Here is a 22,984-nt window from a genome sequence, read left to right on the forward strand (position 1 = left end):
ATTCTCCTGAAATATTTTTTTCGACTATATCAATAATAAAAGATTCATCAGAACATACTAATAAAAGTCGATCTTTGTTTATCGATAACTTTTTCTTCGTTCCATTATTGATCTAAACATAAAAAATAATTTTATCGGAAACTCCATTCAACATTTGTACAAATGGATATCAAATTAGAGGTCTGATGCAATTGTCATGGATACATAAAAGCTATATGTGTAACCAATTGTTCGTCCATATATAATTTACGTGATCAAGAATTAAAACAGCAAATTCTTAAATCTCCACAATTCATGAAAAGACGATCATGTCAAAATGGGCCCATATTACTACGTTGAATTGGGCCGGGCTCAATAAAGATGTTGAAGAATAGATGGGCCGGCAGACCGCTAAGACCGGGCTGGGATCGGATCAACATTCAATGTTGTTGGAAGAAGGTGTTTGGATTCTGGTACCAAAAGCTAAGAGGAGGGGAAGCACCGACCATGAAATGAATACTCTGTGCGATTGCGGAGCTTCAGCTGCAATTTTCTATGGATGTAATTGTCTTTCCCACACCAATAAAGAATAATTATTCCCGTCTTCCCTCACTAGGTGGCTGCTTCCCCTTGCTGTGCTGGGTTGGTGCGGCGAGGGTTCGGTGGTAGCGATGTCCCCGAGAAAAGAAGGCAAACATTTCTGGGTTTGCAGGCCGTTGCGCGACCCATATCCTTGAACGTCTCTCTCGTCGTCTCGTTTTGGTTGGGTGACACTCTTTTGATCTGATTCCAGGTATGTCTCGCCTCGCGCGGTTGTGTTTCGCGTTTTGTTTCTTGACGGATTTGGTGAAAAAATGAGTCATTTTTTTGTCTTTCTATGTAAAAGCGTCAGCTTCTTTCACCTTTCAAAATGTGAGCTCAGTGACGAGGATCTCTTGTTTGCTGTTCAGTGGGATCGGTCTTTGTTTCTCGAAAAGATGATATTTTTCAGGTGAAAATTCGTAAAAGTTTGTTCTTCAGTGGGATCGGTCTTTGTTTCTCTAAAGGCTGAGATTTTTTGGGTGAATTTTCGTACGAGTTCGTTCTTCGGTGGATCGGTCTTTGTTTCTCGAAAAGCTGAGATTTTTTGGGTGAAAATTCGTAAAAGTTATGTATATTCATACCCATTTCCCTTTCGCGTTCTGTTTTTTGACGGATTTGGTGCAACATGAGTCCTTTTTTTGTCTTTCCATGAGAAAGCGTCAGTTTCTTTCACCTTTTCAAATGTGAGCTCAGTGACGAGAATTTCCTGTTTGCTCTTCGGTGGGATCGTGAAATTTCTGTACATTCATGCACATTTTCCGGTTGAAGGTTCTTATGTAGCTTTAATTTCGGTGAGGAACTGAAGGAAGCGGTTCATCTTCCACGATAGGGGTTTTTCTTTTTGTGGTTGATTTAGTCATCTAAGATTCAGCTAAAAGTACATCAACAAAAGGAATTGGGGTTTAGGGTTTTGGAACATGGAAGCTAGGGAGCTTCCAAGAGTGAGCTCGTTGCAGCCTCCAACTGTGGTGGTGGGTCCTGGCTCTTATGGAGCTGGAGGATCGACGATTGATCCCGTGGTGGCACCGAATACAGCTGGAATGATGCAGGGCATGCGCCTTTCCTTCACTCCCATGGCTTCTTCGGCACCTAAGCCAGTGGATACGACTGGTTCTTTGTACCAAGGAGATGATGTCTCGGGAATGCGGCAAACCAGTGTATTTAACATGGGTGAGCTAACGAAGAAGAAGAGAGGAAGACCAAGAAAATATGGACCTGATGGTAGCATGTCTTTGGCGCTAACACCTCCATCTTCTGCTTTGGGATTCTCAAGCAATCCATTGTCTGATCCAGCAGCTAAGCACCGAGGCCGTCCTCCAGGGTCGGGGAAAAAGCAACAACTTGATGCATTGGGTAATTGTCGCATCACTTTCTTCTAGTTGTGAAGATTACTCTACATGTGACATATAATTGCTATGTGTAGATGTCTTAACTTCTAAACCGGCGATGAAAAGGTAGGCTTCCTTAATTTCCTTGTTCATTACATAACTGCATTACCATATAAATTCTGAGCTGTTAAAGTACATTTAACATCCAGTTTGTCCAAATGTTCAAATATATTCATCTAGTATTAGTCCCATCTAATCTGCTTCTATGCTTCTCAGTTGAAGTTATATGTGCATCGAGAACTTTTAAACTTTGAATTATGGTTAACGTTTTTCGTTTTTAGCCATTATACAGCATTGTCCTATTTTTTGCTTTCAAATAGACTTAGATGATAAATTTAGTTATTGGCTGTCTATTCATATAATTTGCATAAGTTATTCCTTTATGAAGTTAATGCCTAGATGTTAAGTTTTTGGGTCTAATTTTTTAGTATAACTGTACACAAACTGCAACTCTTGAACATCTAATTGTGTTTCATACATCTTTTTGTCTACATATTCAATTTCCAAAGATTTAGATATCATTTTCTTTACAGTATTTAGTATTTCAATGCTTCGTATAAGTTTCTAAAATCAGTACTCATGGTTAACCAGGTGCCCCAGGGATTGGTTTTACTCCTCATATTATCACTGTCAAAGTTGGAGAGGCAAGTACTTGAGATTTAAATTTACCCTCTCTTTTTTCTACTTCTAAAGTCTAGATAACTTTGACAATAGTCTTGGTAATTCTTCTTTCTTGTTAAATTGTTTCTTGCATTTTCACGATCTGACTGTTGTCACCCAGCAACAAAGATTATAAACTTGTTACACGCTTTCATGCTTCATATTCTTTCTTACCATTTCAATATACTTGGGAGTTCATATAAAAGAGTTGGTGTTATTAGAGTGATAAGTCAATAGAGTATAATGAGTTTAGGCAATTGTTTGCATTGGCAGGACATAGCTTCAAAAATTATGGCCTTCTCACAGCAAGGGTCTAGGACCGTCTGTGTGCTGTCAGCAAACGGTGCCATCTCTGATGTAACACTGCGGCAGCCGGCAATCTCTGGTGGAACAGTAACTTATGAGGTTTGAGTAGAAACTAGACTATCCTAATCTGTATCTTGAATAAAATTTGAAATTATGTGCACTGTTCATCATCTATGTAGGTTGCTGATGGACAAAATTGTTCTATATTGTAGATATATGTCTGTGTGTTATGCATAACCCAAATGAACACCATGATGGAAGTGCAATAGTCAAAGACAAAATAATATGGCTAGATTCGGAAACTTCTATTTGATGTTTTTGACAAGGTCACTGGATTTGTCAGGTTTGGAATCGGTTGTGGAATCTATAACCCAGATCAGTCTGGAATCAATCAGGTTTCTATAGAAACAACCAGAAATAGACTAGGGTAAGTTGACATAAATACAATTTATCATAATCAACTTCAGTTGACTTGGTTGGTTTATGACTGGTCAAAGTATTGGGATTGGCCAGAATGGCTTGTGATCAATCTGTTTTGGCCAGTCCAAATAATTCCCCTTGAGATCAAGGGTTTCAGATCAGACCAAGTTGATAGTAACTGGATGAGGAATTGATCGATCCCCAAAACCAAGTTCTCAAAGTCCAAGGATTTTACATATCCTACAAACATCTTGTGTTGTGACGTTTCTTATTTTTTAACAGCTTTCTACAAGAGAGAGATGAAAAACAATAGGAGAAGTTGCAATTTTGTACAAGGAAGATGAAAGATAGGGATTAGGCTTTAGTTATGGCCACCTCACATAAGATTGACTAACAATAATTTTACCCTAAAAGGCCATTTGCCCTTTTGCCAATTTACATCTCTACTTAATGCCAACATGCTGTATTCTGCTAGGCATAATATATATGTACACACACATATATATAGCATCCTTATCATCATTTGGGTCATGAAAGTGATGCTTTAGTTATGTAATATTTTCAATTACTACATAAAGATCCACCCTACTTGTGAGTATCATATTAAAAGGATTAAAGATCAAACTCTCTGTATCTTGTCCACATACCTTGCTCTCCATTTGTTGCCATAGCATATAACAGTTACGAGAATTTTTCATGCAGGGACGCTTTGATATCATCTCTCTTTCAGGTTCCTTCCTGCTCACAGAAGAGGGTAGCACTCGTAGTAGAAGCGGTGGATTGAGTGTCGCAATTGCAGGATCTGATGGCCGAATTCTTGGTGGTGGGGTTGCCGGAATGCTTGTGGCAGCAACACCTGTGCAGGTCTAAATCAAACCTCTTTGATGCATCCAATCACTGTCCTTTTTAGATCAATTTTCTGACATAGTGGAGTTCCGTTCAAATTGCAGGTTGTGGTGGCAAGCTTTATCACCGAAAAGAAAAAGCCACACCCTGAGCCATTGAGGTGGGAACCTTCATCAGCTCCACCGCAGATGGCCAGCTTTGGAGCAACTCTAACAGTCAGCCCACCCACTGAACGCACGTCAAGTGAATCTTCTGACGACCGTGGTAGCCCAACAAATCAAAACGGTGGCACCTGCGACAACTCTACTCAGCATGTTCAATCTGCGTATCCATCTTTCATCAGTTGGTCACACTCTGTAAACGAGAACAGGCATAACTCCGACATGAAAGTAATGCCTCTCTAACAAGATTATGTCGCAAGCATCGCTTCATGTCTAGTTGTTTGTAGTAAGACGGTAGTACCAGCAGTCAAATCACTGATTCAGTAGCCACTAATTACTGTCAAAGCTTACAACTAGAGGGCTTCACATAAATGGCATTCCAGAAGCATATATCTAGGCGTATGTTCTGAGGACACTGCTGCCGTTCTGTAGTATTTTCTTTGTCTTCATCTATCAGTTCAATTTCTGTTGGTAACTAAAGACACCTTATTTTCTTCAATTTCGATGGTGCTATGTCTGAGATGCAATGTGTGTGTTCATGTATGTGTCCATACAAAGGATCAAGCGTGGCATTTGTTTTTGGAGAAAAGGCCACACTTACAAGAATCATTTATGCTTTTGCTGGAAGGATGCCTGTCTTGCCCTTCTTCCTTCGAGGTGGGCAGAAGGAACACAGCCTAAACCCCCCTGCTCTCCGAGATCAAATCCGCCATGAACTGCACAGCAGCCTGCCAAAGTCCATGGCTGTTTGTGAGCCATTGGTAATTTTTCACCGCGGCAAACAGTGGATAAGATCGCTTCCACGACCAGATCCATCAATGGCGGCGTGCATGGCTGTTGGGTGCCGCTGTACTCTGACACACCACTTTCTTTCGGTATGCCCAAATCATTTCATCATCACAACATTACTGCGCAGACTTTATCATTGTATTTACTGACACACAAATCACTCTCTCACATCTCTTTCTCCAACTACGGATTGATGGACGCCGTGCTCCAGTAATCACCTCTGCTCGTCTTGAACTGAATCCGAACCTTGGTGGGTCTCCCAGAAGGCGACCAGATTCCGACAAGTAGCCCGCAGTAGAGGAAGACTCGGGAAGTGCGCAGCCACGACAGCTTCTTCCACAGCGAACACAGATGAGCAGCAAGGCGGCAAGCGCCATGGTTGCTGCTCTCGGCGGCGACAAGAAGGCTGGTACCCAAGCGAGGCCGGATCAAGTCCCGAATAGCCACCTGTGCGATCCATGCTATTGCCTCGGTGCTGCGGAGGGCTACCTACTGCAGTCGCTGCGTCCTCATCCGGCGTCGCTGTTCAGAGAAAACTTGCGGGCAGTGATGAGTACTCTTTATCTTTAACCATCGAGTAGACATACCAATCTCGTAAGGTACTGCTTGGCATCCCCCATCAAAATGACTCGACAAAAGCATCAGCAAGATGCTCATTGATACTTCTCCATACTTCATAGATCGTATCAGTTTCAGGATGCCTTGTGTCTCCCACCACGAACTTGAACTTATCCATGCCCCTCGATTCAACGTAGCTCCAGCCTGCCTCTTTTCTTGATCCCTTCCTTCTCATCTCAGCTCTCACCTCTGCAGCTTCTTCCCATAGTCCAGCAGATGCATATACGTTCGACAGTGTCACTCTCCAGACACCACAATCCGGTTCCATCACAGATAGCTCCGCCGCTGCTCTTTCTGCAATCTCCACGCTCCCATGAAGCCTGCAAGCACCCAGTAAAGACCCCCAAATGGATGGACCAGGTTTGATGGGCATCGCTCTGATAAATTCCTCTGCTTCACCAAGCTTTCCGGATCTCCCCAAAAGATCCACCATTGCTGCGTAGTGCTCCATGGCCGGCTCGAAGCCGTAGTCTCTTTGCATTCTCTTGAAGCACTCGTAGCCTTCCATTGTCAGCCCAGAGTGACCACACGCTGAAATGACATTGACAAAGGATACAGCATTCGGATTACGCCTTCCTCCGGACCTCAGCTCCTCGAAAACTCGTAAGGCCGAATCACCATCACCATGGATCCCGTAGGCTGCGATCAACGAGTTCCAAGAACCCACGTCTCTTGTGTCCTCCATCTCCTGGAATAACTGTTCCGCCAAACCAACCCTTCCCGACTTCCCATACATGTCGATCAGAGCATTGCAGACAAAGGAATCGGAATCAAAGCCTGCTTTGATCACAAAACCATGCAGTATCTGTCCTCGCTCCAGCGAGGATATGGTGGAGCAGGCTTGTACGGAGCTGAGTACCGTGACGAAGTCCAGCTTTAGCTCACCTCCACTTGCGTCATGAACTTGACCGAGGTGCTGCAGGGCTTCCTCCACGCGGTCGTTCTTCGCAAAACATGAGATCATGGAGTTCCAAGAGACTATGTCTCTGTTCCCCATTCTTTTGAAGATCAAATGTGCTGAGTCGACGTACCGATGCTTTGCATACAGATCAAGGAGGGAGTTCTCGACTATGGTGCACGGAAAGAAGCCCATCTTGATCGAGCACCCATGAATCACCTTGCCATGCTCCAAAGATCCCGACAGGGCGCAACCATGGATGAGGGCCGCGATGAGATCGGGATCATGGCACTCCGGAAAATCAAATTGGAGGAAAGCCTCGATTGCCTCGTCCAAAAATCCATTTTTTGCGTACATCATCACGAGAGACTTCACGACGGGAACACAGTCATGCAGCTCCAACTTTACAAGCCAAGCATGAACACAAGCAAACAGGCTCGGTTCCCCCATTAGCGAGCAGGCCTGGGTGATGCTCAACATCGTCGCCGTGTTCGGCAGAATCCCATCTTCCAGCATTCGGGTGAACAGAATCAGTGCCTTGTCGAACATCCCATGGAGGACAGAGCCTGATATGATGGCACTCCAAGAAACCACATCCCTACAGCTCAACCTACTGACAAGCTTCTCAGCATCCACGATTGATCCTACCTTCCCATACATATCGATCAAGGAATTAGAGACGAACGCATCATGGGAAAACCCAGCGGCGACCAGGTGCCCATGCACCATCCTCCCCATCTTCTCATCCCTCAGCATCCCACATGCCCGTAAGACAGCAGAAACAGTGAACTCATTGGGAGGAGGTGCTGTTCCCTCCGTTAACATGTTCAAGAAGACAAGGATGGCAGCGGCAGCCGCTCCGGTATGGCAGTGTCCGGAGATCACGGCTGTCCAGGATACGACGTCTCTCAGAGGCATTCGGTCGAAAAGCTTTAACGCGCTGTCCATGCGGCCACATTTGGAGTATGCGTCGAGAAGGGAGTTGGCGACGAAGAGGTTGGAGTGGAAGCCGGATTTGAGGAGGCCAGAGTGTAGAGAGGCGGTGAAGCCGAGGTTCTGTTGGGCGGCGGAGAAGCTGAGGTAGCGGACGGAGGCAGCCGAGTCGAAGAAGAGGTTCTTCGAGTGTGAGAGAGGAGAAGGCGATAGGAATGGAGAGATAGAAAGTGACGAGTACATTGGATTTTTGTGGGGAAGCCGATGTCTGCTTTCTGGGGATGAAAGCCAGCAACAAGGTGCTTGTATTAAGTCCTCCAATAGATTGGTGGAAGTATAAGCAGTTGGGCCGGCCCGTGCGCTTATTTCTTTCGTGGTTTGTCCCAAAAGAAACGACAGAACTGATTGATTACAAACATAGAAGAGATGACACGTATTCCACAGAATCAAAAGCAACATTTACTTTTAAGTAAATCAACCAATTAAAAACAATCTGTGCAACATATTCGATCACAAAATATTTCTTCAGCTAGTTTAATCAATAGATAGGCATAACCAAAAACATGAAGTAGAGCAAAGAAGCCACTCAATTGTAATCACTTATCAAACTTGTAGTGCTCGAAAACATCATGCTCCAATGTTCAAAAAGCTATATGCACATACGATACATATATGCTGGTTTTACTATGCAGGATGTTGGGAAGAATCATACTATAATACGTCAATCGGCCCCATCAGTGTAGGCACATCTGGGCTGCTTGCAACTGTGTTCCGGTGTTAGCTGATCCGAAGCAGCTCTCTTAGGTCGGAACTGCATGTGCGCGGCATGAGAAGGAAGAACAGAGGACAGCAGCAAGAAATACTAGAAGAGAAAGAGCTTGCATACCTTCTCTTCTGACTTCTGATAGAAATGCCTCAGAAGGATATTTCTGGCTTCGGTTGATATTACTAGGACAACAAGTGAGTACCATATCAGAAAAACAATATTATCACAGGTTAATATTATGCCTCAATTAGCAGCCACAGTAATTTAAAAAAAAACCATTTGGGTATACATGTCAAATATTACTTCATGAAAGGCTAACTAAGTGATACAAGAACTTCACAAGTCTAGTCACCACGAAAGACAACTGGATGTCAAGAAGATAATCTATAAGATCCGAGCATCATGAATTCAATACAACTTGTATCAGAAATGTATATGACCAATACATATTCTATAAAACTAATAAATTATTTGAATCTGAAACGCCAGTTTCTACTAATCATTTCTTTCAGTAGCTTGCTTAGTGTAACATTAGTTCACCCTCATATGCCCTAACCCCCAAAAGATAAAGAGACAGAATAATTTCAAACCCACAACCATATCACTTTGGCTCTCTTTTCCCATCTGTGTCCCATCTCTTGACCACAGCTTTCCCTGAAGATGTAGCCTTTTGTTTTTCCAGCTGGCATTCCGTTAGAGGTATCATTGAGAGCTTGCCATAAGGATCACACCTTAAAGGAAAAAAAAAACCTAAATTTCCTCGTAGATTGAATAGCCACTTGCTCTTCTTTGACTCCCTACCCATTTTCTATTTAATAACTCAGAGAAGGTTTCTTTAGGTTTGTCTAGTACATGATTCTTCTCTTTAACATTTTGGAGCATAATGAATGTTGATTGGTTCTTTCTTTTTCAATACAAGATCGCCTTCGTTATGTGTTTGTTGGTTATTAGGTCCAAGGTTGATACTCCATTTATTTAGCATACAGAACTAACATAGGACCTCTCATGGAAAATTTTTTAGAGCTAATATAGTAACATCTTGATACTTGAATTACAAATTAAAATGGTGAAATTATAATATGACATCCAATGAGAATTGGTGTAAATGCAACCTTAAATTCACAAATTCATCTTAGTAAGAGTTCTAGATATAGACATGTTAAGGGGTCACTATAACTTATTACATGAAACATGCAGATTAGATACCCTAAAAGCAAAGAAACTCAATATAATCTTGTTTCATATTCTAAGGTGAAAGAAGCAGAATATTAAAAAAATAGTAGAACTGTGGTAGAGAAGTGAGAGAACAGTCATAAGGATGAAGAGTATCCTCAGCACATATTAGTGTCATGTGTGATCTGTTACTAGTTAAACATTTCATAATGAAATGTCCAAGAAAGAATTTTTTCTTTACGAAGATTTGTTTTGGGTGCACAGACTGACCTACTATGTTTAAAAAGGCTTATAAGCATGTACACTTCGACATTAATATGAAACTCTTCCAATGGATTATTTTGATAATTTAATTGAAAATGGCAAGCAAAGGAACTGTAATGATATTTCAAAAAGCAAAACTCTTCAACTCTCAATTTGTAGTGATTAAGCACTCAAATAAAGAAAGATGACATTCTTAGCCATGTATCATGATGAATAACCATATTCTTTTACTCTCTTAAAAAATAATAGTCATGGCATTCTTCATGTTTTAGTTACTTGTGGACATAAAACACTAAGTGATTGAGAGTTCTGCCAAATATCTTCGACCCAGCATCCAGATAGAAAATTACAACAGAAAGTATACGAAGTATCAACACAGGTAACAACAGCCTCATAGAAATTAGCTCTGAGCAACCAAAAAAAAGATATTTATAGTTCCAGAAAGCGGCCATATATAATTTGTTCTTGGAGACCAAGTGCAGCATTGTTACCTTGATCTGGTGGTGGGAGAGACTTGTTATGAGTGGGACGATATGTGACAGGCGTAAGTTTCTGAAATTAAACATCAAAGGAAAAAATCAGAAGAATGGTAAATCTATGTATCAAATATATGAAAACTTAAGATCATGTAATGGATGTGCAAAGATCACATTCTAAAAGCCCCTTTAGTTGAGCAGAAAAAGAAATCAATTAATAAGTTCTCCTCATTAAATCACTCCAACAGTAACCAGCCGGTACAGTCCGCACCCAAAACAAGGAAAGAACACGAAGGGGGAACACAAGCAGTGGCAAACAAGAAATGTGTGCTCAGAGCATGATTGATTCCGACGATTTGCGACTCAAACAAGACAGATTATAAGATGCTTACAATCGCCAACCTACAGCGATTATGAAATCATTGATTGAATATCAACGAGATGGCAAAGGAAGATGGATCGGAGAAGCATACAGAAGATTGGGCAGATGAATCGGCCGGGCGTAGTTGGCTGAAGTTGTGGGGGTCGTAAGAGGGCCAGTCGTCGAGTAGAGAGCCCATCTCTTCTCTTCTCTCCTCTCCTCTCCTCTGTTTCTGTCCTCTTTCTCACCGCCACACCCACAAAACCTCTCTCTCTCTCTCTTTCTCGTACATATTTATAGAAACCCAACAAAACCCCCCACTTTCTCCATATATTCTTAAAGAACATATTTAATTCCCATAAATATTAACACGGCAAAAATTAGTTGGGTAGTAGAATCGTGATCGACATGGAATTGGAAAATCCAATAGAATTCGAATTGACGTGTTCGGCTTATGTACTGATTGTTAGTGAACAAATAGCCGGTGAGTTAGCACGGTCGGGTCCACGGATTGATGTTGGAAGTCTTCTGTCGGCTGAGCTAGATGTCGAGGTCGACCGAGCCCTCGCGACGAGGTGCTGATCAGCGTTCCTTGGTGTGCCGATCCGGGCGTCGTGTATGCTGATCCGGACGCCGTGTATGCTGAGCTACGTCTCTCCTTCTCCGGGGTAGGTGGCAGCTCATCTTCGTGAAGTGGTCGCGCCCTCAGGAAGGGATGCTGGTTGGCGTTGGTCGGGATCAAGGCTGATTGATGACTTCTTGGTGTCGGGCAGATCGCACTTCCATGCTGAGTCCCTCACCGTCGATGAGTGGTCGCCCTTCTGTAAAAATGACCTCCGCTGGGTGGTACTCGGTTGTGGCCCCTCCGACGAGCAAGTTAGTAACGAGAGGGATTACTTTTTTCCTTCTTTTTTCTTGCCCTACCCTGGGCCGGAGGTCAACCAGGGGTTTTATACTGTGGCGCGAGGGCTGATGGTGCATCGATTCGGCATCGCTGCTATTGACCCCCGAGAGATGGGACGATCCTTCTGACTGGCCGTCGTTTCGGGACCCGCAGAGCGACGTTAGACAGCATCGCCCCGAGCTCCCGGGATAAGACGTGTTGGCATATCTTCTTGGTACGAGCTCCCGGGATGGGACGGGTGGCGTAGGGCACCGATTTGGCGTGTGGTGACAGCAGTGACGTGTCCAGGCTGCCAAAATATACTATATCACTAATAATAATTTTTAAATAATAATAATAAAATATATAAGCTACATACAATTTTCTCGGCACTTCATTTAAATCTATGCAAGGAAGCTTAGTTTGTGACTTTGATGGATAATTAACAACCTCTTGAGCTTAGGTTAAACAAATAGATTGCCACATAATATTTCTTTTTGAGGTTTTGTTGATTTGATTTTTTATTAGATAAATTTCTCAAAGAATTCCTTGTTTTTATTTGGAGATTACTATTTACATTTTTTTTGTTATTTACAACCCTAAATTTGAATATTTCTTTAATTTATAACTTAATTTCAATATATTTTTTTACTATTTATCTATGTCCTTTTTTTGTCCTCTTTTATCTCTTTTTCTTCTCGTCATCTGTTTTCTCTTGATCATTAGAGGTGATGTAAAATGACATATGCTAAAAATAGATGAATTAAAGATCGAAGAGGAGATGAGAATTTTTTTTAATTTATTATAATGATTTAATATTTTTAAGATTATATCCATTATATAATAGCTTAGAAGACATAGCCTTTGTAAACTACGTGATAGGGTGGTCTGTGGGGAGAATTGGTGAGTGCAAAAGCATGGGCTGTGGGGGAAGAAAAAGAGAAAAAGAGGATGATAAAAATAGAATTAAAGGGGTTATAAATAATAAAATATTATGTATTAAATTTAAAGGGATTATGAATAATAAAGAGTCAGGAGGGTCTCTACATAGTAAACTCCTTTTTATTTTTTTCAATTAACATGCTTTTTTTCATTTATTCTCGTAAAATATTTTTTATTTTCTAAAAAAAATATCTTTTGTCGTGGTACTCTGATCACCTGTCCCGTGTCACTCTCCCCTCCCCCTCATCCTCCGGTCATCTTTGACAACAAGATGAGTGAGTGATATAATGTCCAAGTGTTGATTCCTTAAACTTCAAAAATTTATCATCCATATAGCAGCAAAAGACATTCTAGAATTTCAGCATTTAGATTAAGGGGCTGCATGATTGTGCACCATCGTTGATAAATGGGTCAATGCCAAAAGTATTCCGATACTTCAAGTGCCACGATTACGTATATTAATCTAATGGGTAAAATGTTACGAATATATCACACTTGGAGATCAGATTTGCCTTTGTGGCCTCTTGCAATGAACAACGATGATGAGCTTTTTGATAGTGTAGTGCATAATATTATGAAGATATTGTAATAGAATATGGAGATACAATACTCGAGTTATAAAAAGAAGGGGAGAGAAAACAAGAGCAAATAAAGAAAAGAGGGGAGGCCATAGGCACAAGGCCTTGCAATAGTCGATCGTAACGATGAAGATGAGACGTCAAAGGAAGAGGAGAGGAGAGACGAGGACGATGGAGAAAGAGGGGTGAAGGCGACAATGACGATATTTCATGCCTGAGGCTAAGGATAATTTTATCTTTAAAAAATAAAAATACTATATAATAATAAATAAAAATAAAGCGCTAATCAAGAAAAAAAAAAAGAAAAAAGGCGTTTTTTCTTAAAAAAAAATTCCCTGAAATATTGAGGTATAGAATTTAGAGAAACAAATGTGTGTTCGTCGGCGAGTGGGTAGCAGAACTCCGCGAGGACGTAATGGGCCTTAAGCGAGCCTGCCTTTTCGAAACCTCCCACGACGCATTCTCTCTGTTCGACTCGAGTCCTCTGTTTCTTTCCTTTAAACGTATTGAATAAACACAAACACTGTACCCAATTCTTATCCAAACTCTTTCGATCTCATTAGAATACTGGATTTTCCCAGATTCTCATTCCAAGTCCAATTAACCTGTTCTTCGAATCCAATTCAAACGAAACTAGTCGCCATGAATACCAGCCAAAAAAGGTCCGATTCCTGCCATCGCCGTGCTCGCTTCATGTCCAGGAATCGCTCCCCTCCGAAATGGACACCAACATCAAGGCTGTCCGTCACAGATGCAATCTCCACTGCAGACACCCTCGTCCTGCTCACCTGCACTACAAAACAATACCTCCGATTCGAAGCAACAACCATGTCGTTTCGTTCGATCTTAAAGCCATTAATCAATGGGGAGCAGAAGTGGCAGAAACAGTCCTCTTCGCTGCGTAAGCCCCGCTGCCGTCTGCTACTCACCAGCTGGCTCAGTGCCACAAGAATAATGCTCTGCTTTGCACATTTATGCCCTTATTTAATTCTCATCACACCACTAACTCGGGTGGACGGTGCGACTTTTATGGCCAATAGTTGGAATTCTCCGTCTCTCTCTCTCTCTCCCGCCCGCGCGCACTTGCCAAGTCGAGGCATATGGCCGACGTGGTGCAATGCAAGTAGAGCAAGTGCGATTCATTTCCTGACGACGACTCCATCGTCCGCTTTCGCTCCCCGAGGAAGGATATATTGCCAAGAAACTGACTTCTCACTTTCATCACTTACGTAAAGTTAACCATATCGTGCTGATTTGGTCGGCGCCCACTTCGTGATTCAACCACTCCCGATGGCAATGCGTATAGAATAAGACGCATACGATATCGAGCATGTATGCCGTGGTTTTGCGTTGTCGATGTATGGGAATATATGCATGCATGCCCACTTACGCACACCCAATGCGGACAGCAAATGCAAGTGGAGGGAGGGGGCGACCACTCGTCTTCTACCTAATTGTGACACATTGGAAAAGGGAAACCCCACACACGCTGTTGTTTCATCACATCTCGACCCATACCAACCATGATACGACGTCATGGTTCGATGACAGCGACCGTGGATGTGGAGGAGGCAATTTGATTGGGGCTTAACCTTTTGGTTTAATTGACTCGAGTTCGATTCGATTGGATCAAGGAAATGGTTGGTCGATTTGAGTTTGACTCGCTCGCAGGTCAAAATTCGAGGATGACGCACGCCGTCATAAACTGTATTGTTGCGAGATACGTGTGTGTGTATGTATGTAATTGATTCGAGAAACGGTTTCGCCGGTCGCTCTCTCGTCCTTTCAAGAAAGGGAAACCCGGGCGCGGATTAATTGACTGACCGCGAGGTGGAGAGCGAGGGAGGAAAGCGCGACGTGAGTACTAATAGTGAGTGTAGTGCAGGGGCGGGGTAGAGTGGGAGGAGGAGGCAGAGGCCAGGATGGCGTCGGCAGGGAGCGACCAGCCGTGCTGCTCTGCGATGTTCTGGGTGTACCTTATGATCTGTGTCGGTCTCGTCATGTTCGCCGGCATCATGTCCGGTCTCACGCTCGGCCTGATGTCTCTCAGCCTCGTCGACCTCGAAGTCCTCGTCAAGGCTGGCAAACCCAAGGACCAGCTCAACGCCGGTCTGTTCCCGTCCCCCCGTTCCCTCTCTCTCTGTCTTTTCCCTTCTCCCCCTTTCTTGATCTCTGTTACGCCATGTGCTTCTTCTTTTTTCTTCCGCAGCCAAGATTCTTCCTGTTGTAAAGAATCAGCACCTCCTGCTTTGCACCCTGCTCATCGGCAACTCCCTCGCCATGGAGGTCTCTGCCGCTCCTCTCCTCTCTCTGTGTCCCCCGCGCATGTGTATTGAAAGTTGGTTTCTTGGTGTCGCTGATTTCTTCTCATGCCATCTCTATTTAGGCGCTGCCGATATTTCTTGATGCGCTCGTTCCGGCGTGGGGGGCCATCCTGATATCCGTAACCCTTATTCTGACCTTCGGCGAGGTAATTGCTTAGCGATCCCCAGTAAATCGGATTCCTGTAGCAAGAAATAAATTTAATAATAGATTACTGGTGAGATGCAAGTTGGGTTTGGTTTTTTGCATGTTGGTTTTCTCTTAGATAATACCACAAGCGGTATGTTCGCGATATGGGCTGAGCGTGGGAGCTAAAACCGCGGGACTGGTTCGCGTGCTCCTTTTGATTTTCTTTCCGGTGGCTTACCCCATTAGCAAGGCAATCATTTCTTGCTTTTTCGCTTGTTTATGCTGATTAATTCTTTTTTTTAACCCCTGTTAAAGGGAAAAAAAAAAAAGGAGCGGCTGTCTTCCCTTTTTTTCTTACCATATCAAAAGATTAATATAATTTGTGTAGTTGCTGGACTGGGTACTGGGCAAGGGGCATTTTGCACTTATGAGAAGAGCTGAATTGAAGACACTGGTGGATATGCATGGAAATGAGGTTGATAATTTGTTGTGCATTATCATCGCTTATGAAAGGGCTTTGAGTAAAATAATAAGATCTGAATTTTCTGACTATGAAGCTTTTAGCTTCCTGTAAACTAGAGTTTGTAAATACTACCAGATGGATGTATCAAAATTAATTGTTGTAGATGCTGAACTAACGATTCCATAAAGCAACTTGTGCAAAGAAATGATAGTCTTTTCTTGGTTTTCAGGCAGGCAAGGGCGGGGAATTGACTCATGATGAAACTACTATTATCACTGGAGCTTTGGACCTGACACAGAAGACTGCAAAAGATGCAATGACAACAATATTAGAGACCTTTTCGCTTGATATAAACTCTAAACTTGACATGTATGTAGTTCTACTGATTAACAAGCTATTGATGCTCCGTAATATTGTTAATCTTTATCTCTTGTCAGGCACACTCTGGGTTTGATCATGTCCAAAGGACATAGTCGTGTACCAATCTACTCTGGCAGCCCAACAAACATTATTGGCCTTATTTTGGTTAGTCAAACAATCTTGATATTCTTTCAATGCTTGGGGTTTAAAAATATTCATGATCACTCTTGAAATTTAATGTAAAATGACTGATCATTCGACAGCAGTCATTCATGAAAAGAAATTGTACTAACCAGTACTTCTCATGTGCTTATGTACCCAAAAAAGCATAAATGTAAATAAGAAGATTATTAATTGTAGTCCAACAGAAAACATTTTATCGTCTTGGTGCTTTTGAATAAAACGGATCTCCTTGGGAGCACAACTTCCAAATGAAAACAATTGCTGTTAAAAGACATTCCTCTATAGGAAACTAAAATTTGAAGACTATTGTCTCTTTGCTAATCCTGACTTAACAATGGCCAGTTGCTTACCATAAATAACTAGTTGGTTCCTCGGATATTGATCATGCTTATATTTTATACAGAATGTAAAAATTCAATTTTCATATACATATATGTTGGAGTCACAGTGGACGGTTGACTTTTGCATTCAGCAAGGAGAAAAATGAGATGATGTCTATGAAAGTAATGGAAATGATCTGATATTTTCTTCTGGGTAGTACTGCAATTTCAATAGCTATTGTCAGAATCAGTAATGTGTTCTTTTGTTCCTACATTAACCTGCTCAAGATTATTTTGTTTACAACAACTTGATTCTTCTCAGGTTAAGAATTTGATAACTTGCCGCCCTGAAGATGAAGTTCCTATTAGAAATGTTACTATAAGAAAAATTCCTAGGTATGCCTTGATCTATGTTTCAAAGATGTATATCATGGAGATATTAGTGTATCTAGATGTGGCATGTGGCTCAAGTTTTCTGAACTTTACAAAATGATGAAGCTTGGACACATTAATTGGCTTCATTCCATCTGCTCATGTTTTACATCTATACAAGTCAAACAACAATCATAGTCATTGATAACATGTAAAAGGTAATTATAAAAATAAGCATGCAAGCACGGTAAGTGTTTCTTCACTTAAGCATGTGTAGATAAAATAGAAAAGGTATTTATGAACCATGGCATCTGGAGAATCATAGCCAAGCAACCATAAGTTAAGAAAATGGCAAATATTTATCTTGAGAAATTTACATGTTAGCCATGGTTAACATGTAAAAAGTAAATATAAAAATAAGCATACAAGCATGTTAGATGTTTCTTCACTTAAGCATGTGTAGATAAAATAGAAAAAGTGTTTATGAACTGTGTCATCTAGAGAATCATAGCCAAGTAACAGTAAGTTAAGAAAATGGCAAATATTTATCATGAGAAATTACATCGTTCCTTTCTTTTTAGGAGGTGCTGCAATAAGCCATTTTTTATGGGTAGAAAAAGCAGGGAATAACATCCTTCCTTTGTTTCTGTAAAATACTCAGGGTTTTTTTTGTGCACGTTAACAACATTTATGTGTATTTTGCTCATACAATGCACTAAACAAAAAAAAAAAAACATTTGTCATGATTATATACATCATTTTTATTTTTTTGAGGATTTGCTATCGAAGTTGTACAATCAAGATGTCAAGTGATTACATATGACAACCGAAAGTAATTGTTGGTTGCATATTGCAGGGTGGTAAGATCTGGACCACTTCTACAAACTCATTGTGCGAAATGGTCCATGATGTAGTTTATTTTGGAATTAACAGATTTCAGTCGAGGGTCTACCTAAGTAGTTTGTGATGTCCTGTGGCACAAGTTATCTTGATGTCCTCTGGCACTGCTATAATGTATTGGATCAAAAATCTCCTCTCTGTAAATGAGGAAACTGACTTAATTATGGAACAGTTAGGAGGTAATTACAGAACACTATGTATTAAATGAGGAAACTGAGGGCTTAATTATGGAACAGTTATAACTTAATTACAGAACACTATTTATTACTGAGCATTTAGTCTTCATATTAAGTTAATGGAGTTAGATCTAGAGGTGCTATTTTTACATTTTCTACCATTTTGGTGCTCTACATTTTACAGATAATATCTACATTCACATCCTACCTCCAGACTAAAAATTTCAAACCAGTTAGACTGGTATGGTACAATTCTTGCATTCCGTAATACTGCAAAATTGCAAACCATTTTGAAGTTACGGTGATATAAATGGAGACAATCACATGGGATAGAAGATGCAAAGTAGATTTTATTAATACGAATATGAATATAAGGATACATCAACAGATTGTTTTTACATGGTTCACACTAGTACCTAGATGTTTTGATGAAATATGATACCATTCTTATTGTATATCGTTTATTTTTTAAATGCATTACAAAATAATTTTCTTTCCTGATACAGTCACATTTGGTATATAATTTTCGTATGGAAATAAATCTATTTTTGTGTGTATTGCTGCACTTAGTTCTTTTTCTGTTTTTGAATTCTAAGTCATACTTCTATATATTTGTGATGCTACTTTGGTTTTACCAGGGTCTATGATGACCTTCCTCTCTATGACATGCTAAATGAATTCCAGAAAGGCCACAGTCACATGTCTGTGGTTGTTAAACGCATAAAAGACAATGACACACTAATTGAAAAGAGCAAGACCAGCATGTCAGAGAACAGAATGAACCAGAGTAGGAACCACAATGAAGTCCATGGTATTCCTCGTATACACTATGGCATCATCTTATTCTGATCTTTTGTTTGATGATTAATCTTTTTCTGAAGCATTAAACATTAGATCAATACGTTAAAGAACTTGCATATATTGAAAAAAGTGCAATTTGTATAATCCAAGGTAGTGATTCATGATTTTCCAGGAGATGGATCTCAGTCTTTTATGGCTGAGCATTTGAATAGCATTGCAAATGGATCCCCTGTGAGTAGTAGTATTCAGGGATTTCACAGTCCTGTGAAGAGAAGCAACATGGAGAAACACGGAGACTCACGCTCACAGATCAAGAAGTCAGAACGAGTGCGGCACGATAATATCCTTGATGTCAATTCAGATACGCTCCCGAGCTATTCGTTAGATGAAGAAGTAGTTGGAATTATAACAATGGAAGATGTTATGGAGGAACTGCTACAGGTGGACAATCTTTTAGTGGATATATTTTCTAACAGTTAACTATCCCTCATTAGTATGTTCTTTACTTGATTGGACATATATTAATGTGCGTAGGCCTCGGATGCAATCTTTCTTCTTGACTACCTGAATAGCTGAGTGCATAAATTGCTATTCTGTTCATAATCAAATTATGCTTTGTTTGCTGAACTTCGTATTAGTATGTCAATAGCTTTTGTAATGGATAGAGATCCATCTTTTCTCATGATTACGGCATTATTTGCGGCAAATAATTTTATATACTTTTTATGTGCTTGTTAGTGCTTGAACTTATAGCGTAAGCCTTAACAAAACAAAGAAAAGTCTTGGTACACAGTTGAGGACTAAGGGATGTGTCACTTCCTCTTTTTATTATATGTCAACCTAAATTATGAAGTTATAGTTTCTAACACGTTGTAATCTGGGCCATATCTCAAGTCAGATTTACCAAATCAAAGATTCATTATATATCTGGCTTAGTTGGTGCAAATCCGTGAGTGGATAGGGTCAAGGTCTGGTTCACATTGAGGTCATACCTAATTCAAGTTCCACAGCCAGGAGAGACAAGTGACAAAACAGAAGTTGATGGTTTCAAACATAAGTAGTGTCCTATCTGCACCATTAGACACTAGAGAAGGCAGAATGTCCTTTTCAAGCTTTCAGATCTGATCTGTTTCCATTCTGACCATAATGCATCTTGAGGCAAATAAGTATGATGCATGTAAATCTAGATTAGATCCTTCTTCATCTCTATGTTCTATAGAAATTGTAATCGTATATGACAGCAAATTTTTCATATATTGTACCAATTAAAGATTGTACAGTAAATAACTTTTGTTTTGATATTAATGCTGTTCTATCTGGTTTATTAGCACATTATTTTTTCAACTACACGGTAGAAGTTCAATTTTAACATCACAGTGTTATAAATAAATTTGGTATATCCTTGTGCAATTACAATTAGCTAATGGATTGTCGAAGTCAATCAATGCTGCAAAAATGAAGTAATAGACTGCCGTAAAGGCCATTTATGTTTTCCTTGGACCTTGTTATTAATAATTCATAATTTCAGTAGGAACTTTGGAGGGACTTCGTTAAAGTCATTTCATCATTTTTCAGTCAAGTAATGGCAGATTTTGGGTATTACTAATATTTAACAGGAACCTTTTTTTTTGTGGTTTTATTTTGCATTGTGTTAAGAAACATGGAAATTTCTTGGACATGAACAACCTATATAATTGGTTAGAATTTGTAAAATGAGAATGACCTCCATATTGCATATTAAGATTAAACTCTTAACAAATTGAAAGCAGAAAGAGGTTTATGACCATTTTATGAAGACAAAAGTTAATTTCTAGTATATATACTTTATTTGTATTATTTTTTTCTACCAACTTAGACATGAATTTTTTTTAGTGCATCTACATTTCACTACAGCCAGGTAGAGTTTCCTGCATGATTGTACAACTTCATGTTGTAAATCATAGAGAGTTGGCTGTGGTCACTGTATCCAATAAACTTTTCTGAATTAGCATATAAGTTTCAGCTTGTGCTAATTTTTTTTTTGGTTTTAATGCATGTCTCAATTACGCATGCCACAGCTAATTAATTGCCTCTGAATTGTTTTTGTAGGAAGAAATATTGGATGAGACGGATGAGTATGTTGATGTCCACAATAAGTATGTGAAAGTTTGCTAGTTCTCTATTCTTCTACTTTTCAGGTTGTGTTAGAGAAATTAATGGGTCAAATGATCTGCAGGATTAAGATAAACATGTTACCTACACGAAGGTCATCACCACGATCCTCTGGAACTGTAACTATCTCTCAGTTTCCACGACGAACTCCATCTGCTTCTCCACTGTCTCCCTATCATGATGCTTCTGTATTACGATCACCTGTTTCTCAGTATGCTCAAGTTCCTGGTTCAACACCAACCATTTTAAATTCTCCTGGGAAGTCATTACCAAGTTCCCCTGCTCATCACATAGTTCTTGGGCAGAACTCACCTTCATATCGAGTAAGTGAAATATTATATTGTTTGGTTTGCTTTTTGAAGTATGAAGTGTGCACTATTTATGCTTTTAAACTAGGATCTCCTTGCATTCTTTACAATCTTCATCATTTCAGTGTTCATTTGGAATTCCCATAGAATTCATTTAAATGATTGGATGTGGATCTTTATGGATCTGGTCCACCAGTCTTTTTCTCTTTTTGTTTTGCTATGGTCTGTTACCTTTAGCCTTGTGGAATAGTCTGATTATGTGTTTTTAGCATCTTGAGTATCTCCTTGCCATGGATGAAATCTCATCTGAGATCTATTGATAAATTTATCTGAATTTCAATGATATTTCTTTCATCAACTAAGTAAAAAACTGTATTGGACATTAATGTTTTTAGGATGTCTCTCTCTCTCTTTCTTTCTGTCTCTCTCTCTCTCTCACACACACCGACCATCTCTCTCTATATATAACATTCCGTATAGTTGATTAAAGTTAATACTTACTGTAGTTGATTGAGTGATGTTATTTTTGTTTGTGGGTGAAATCTTTGTGATCATATTAAGTCTTTCAACCTGCATTTTATGATTATATATGGGCGGTGGTTAGGAAGTCGGCTTATCTTCACCAACCTTGTTGATGAGTGTGTTAATATTCAGGATCATATCTCACCTTTGGTTGATTAGGATAGACATCTTCAAGTTTAGCTATTTGGAATTTTTCATTTTTGACAATGCATGACACACAACGTCTTAGCAGGTATCAAGAAAATCATATGAGAAGCTTGAGAAAAATGGAGGGAGTAATGTTTGAATTTTGATTGCTTATGGAGGCAAGCGGTAGGTAATCAGCTTAACTGTTCCATTCTGAAATCTCCATCTAGTAACCCAAATTGTAGCTGCTGCTCATTGATGTGACCATATGATTCCTTGTACATGGAACGTTGTCCTGTATATTATTTGGATAAACTCTCATATATTTTTTTTTCTCTTAAAGGGAATTTCTTATGTGTAGTGTAAAACTAGTCCTCCTATGGTATTTCGAACTACTAGCATCTCCATTTCAATATATATATATATATATAATGTTATGGCTAGTTTGTTTTGAGTAACAAAAATGAAAAGAAAGATTTGATATGTTTGGAATGTCCACAAGTACTATTGATGCCTAGTAAACAGGCATTTGATATTGTTTTCCGCATACCTCGCAAAATACATAACTGATGATGATGTCTTGTGCTAAGTCTGTCTTCGGTGGAGCGACTTCCGGATGTTGGATTGGTTGTGAGGGGTAAACTGGTATGACCCGAGGATCTGCTGTCATTTATGTCGGTAGGTAATAGGGATTATAGGCAGAGGATGTGGAGCTGAAGCTCAAAGATTAAGCTTTACTCAAGATTTTGGAGTCCCTTTTCCGGATCTTCTCCGTCATGGATGGAGTAGGGAAGCCAAGATTTGGAGGCAGCCTTGGTAACCAAGCAA

At 40.2% G+C, this 22,984-nt stretch overlaps 4 protein-coding genes across 14 annotated transcripts; 2 read left to right on the top strand and 2 right to left on the bottom strand.

Annotated features, from left to right (window-relative positions):
- The first annotated feature begins 436 nt into the window (after positions 1-436).
- LOC135582651 (AT-hook motif nuclear-localized protein 10-like) lies at positions 437-4,841 on the top strand. 6 transcript variants are annotated; one of them, XM_065140039.1, is made up of 7 exons: positions 437-502; positions 596-772; positions 1,330-1,914; positions 2,541-2,593; positions 2,883-3,014; positions 4,038-4,199; positions 4,286-4,841. In XM_065140039.1, the coding sequence occupies exons 3-7, from the start codon at positions 1,479-1,481 to the stop codon at positions 4,583-4,585; spliced, it is 1,083 nt and encodes a 360-aa protein (XP_064996111.1). In that variant the 5' UTR covers positions 437-502; positions 596-772; positions 1,330-1,478; the 3' UTR covers positions 4,586-4,841. The 6 variants fall into 6 exon arrangements, with proteins under 6 accessions (XP_064996111.1, XP_064996115.1, XP_064996110.1 ...); XM_065140038.1 differs by having other exon boundaries at positions 473-772; XM_065140040.1 differs by having other exon boundaries at positions 473-772; positions 1,367-1,914.
- LOC135631919 (pentatricopeptide repeat-containing protein At1g06140, mitochondrial-like) lies at positions 3,837-8,039 on the bottom strand. The gene has a single exon (XM_065140037.1). It carries the CDS (start codon positions 8,037-8,039, stop codon positions 5,751-5,753), a length of 2,289 nt encoding a protein of 762 aa, XP_064996109.1. The 3' UTR covers positions 3,837-5,750.
- A 110-nt stretch (positions 8,040-8,149) lies between these two features.
- LOC135631921 (DET1- and DDB1-associated protein 1-like) lies at positions 8,150-10,891 on the bottom strand. Its single transcript, XM_065140045.1, has 4 exons — positions 10,733-10,891; positions 10,275-10,335; positions 8,467-8,528; positions 8,150-8,391 (listed from the first exon to the last, which is right to left on the bottom strand). The coding sequence occupies exons 1-4, from the start codon at positions 10,817-10,819 to the stop codon at positions 8,302-8,304; spliced, it is 300 nt and encodes a 99-aa protein (XP_064996117.1). The 5' UTR covers positions 10,820-10,891; the 3' UTR covers positions 8,150-8,301.
- A 3,954-nt stretch (positions 10,892-14,845) lies between these two features.
- LOC135631738 (DUF21 domain-containing protein At2g14520-like) lies at positions 14,846-22,510 on the top strand. Of its 6 annotated transcripts, none has more exons than XM_065139566.1 (13): positions 14,846-15,132; positions 15,233-15,309; positions 15,410-15,493; positions 15,611-15,724; positions 15,863-15,949; positions 16,167-16,306; positions 16,375-16,462; positions 17,123-17,196; positions 18,887-19,059; positions 19,204-19,490; positions 21,138-21,184; positions 21,265-21,493; positions 22,263-22,510. In XM_065139566.1, the coding sequence occupies exons 1-13, from the start codon at positions 14,946-14,948 to the stop codon at positions 22,314-22,316; spliced, it is 1,641 nt and encodes a 546-aa protein (XP_064995638.1). In that variant the 5' UTR covers positions 14,846-14,945; the 3' UTR covers positions 22,317-22,510. The 6 variants fall into 6 exon arrangements, with proteins under 6 accessions (XP_064995638.1, XP_064995637.1, XP_064995635.1 ...); XM_065139565.1 differs by having other exon boundaries at positions 18,887-19,035; positions 21,265-21,523; XM_065139563.1 differs by having other exon boundaries at positions 14,847-15,132; positions 21,265-21,523.
- Positions 22,511-22,984: the final 474 nt, after the last annotated feature.

This window comes from Musa acuminata, chromosome BXJ3-2, assembly GCF_036884655.1.
Source record: "Musa acuminata AAA Group cultivar baxijiao chromosome BXJ3-2, Cavendish_Baxijiao_AAA, whole genome shotgun sequence".
Classification (NCBI taxonomy): Eukaryota; Viridiplantae; Streptophyta; class Magnoliopsida; order Zingiberales; family Musaceae; genus Musa; species Musa acuminata.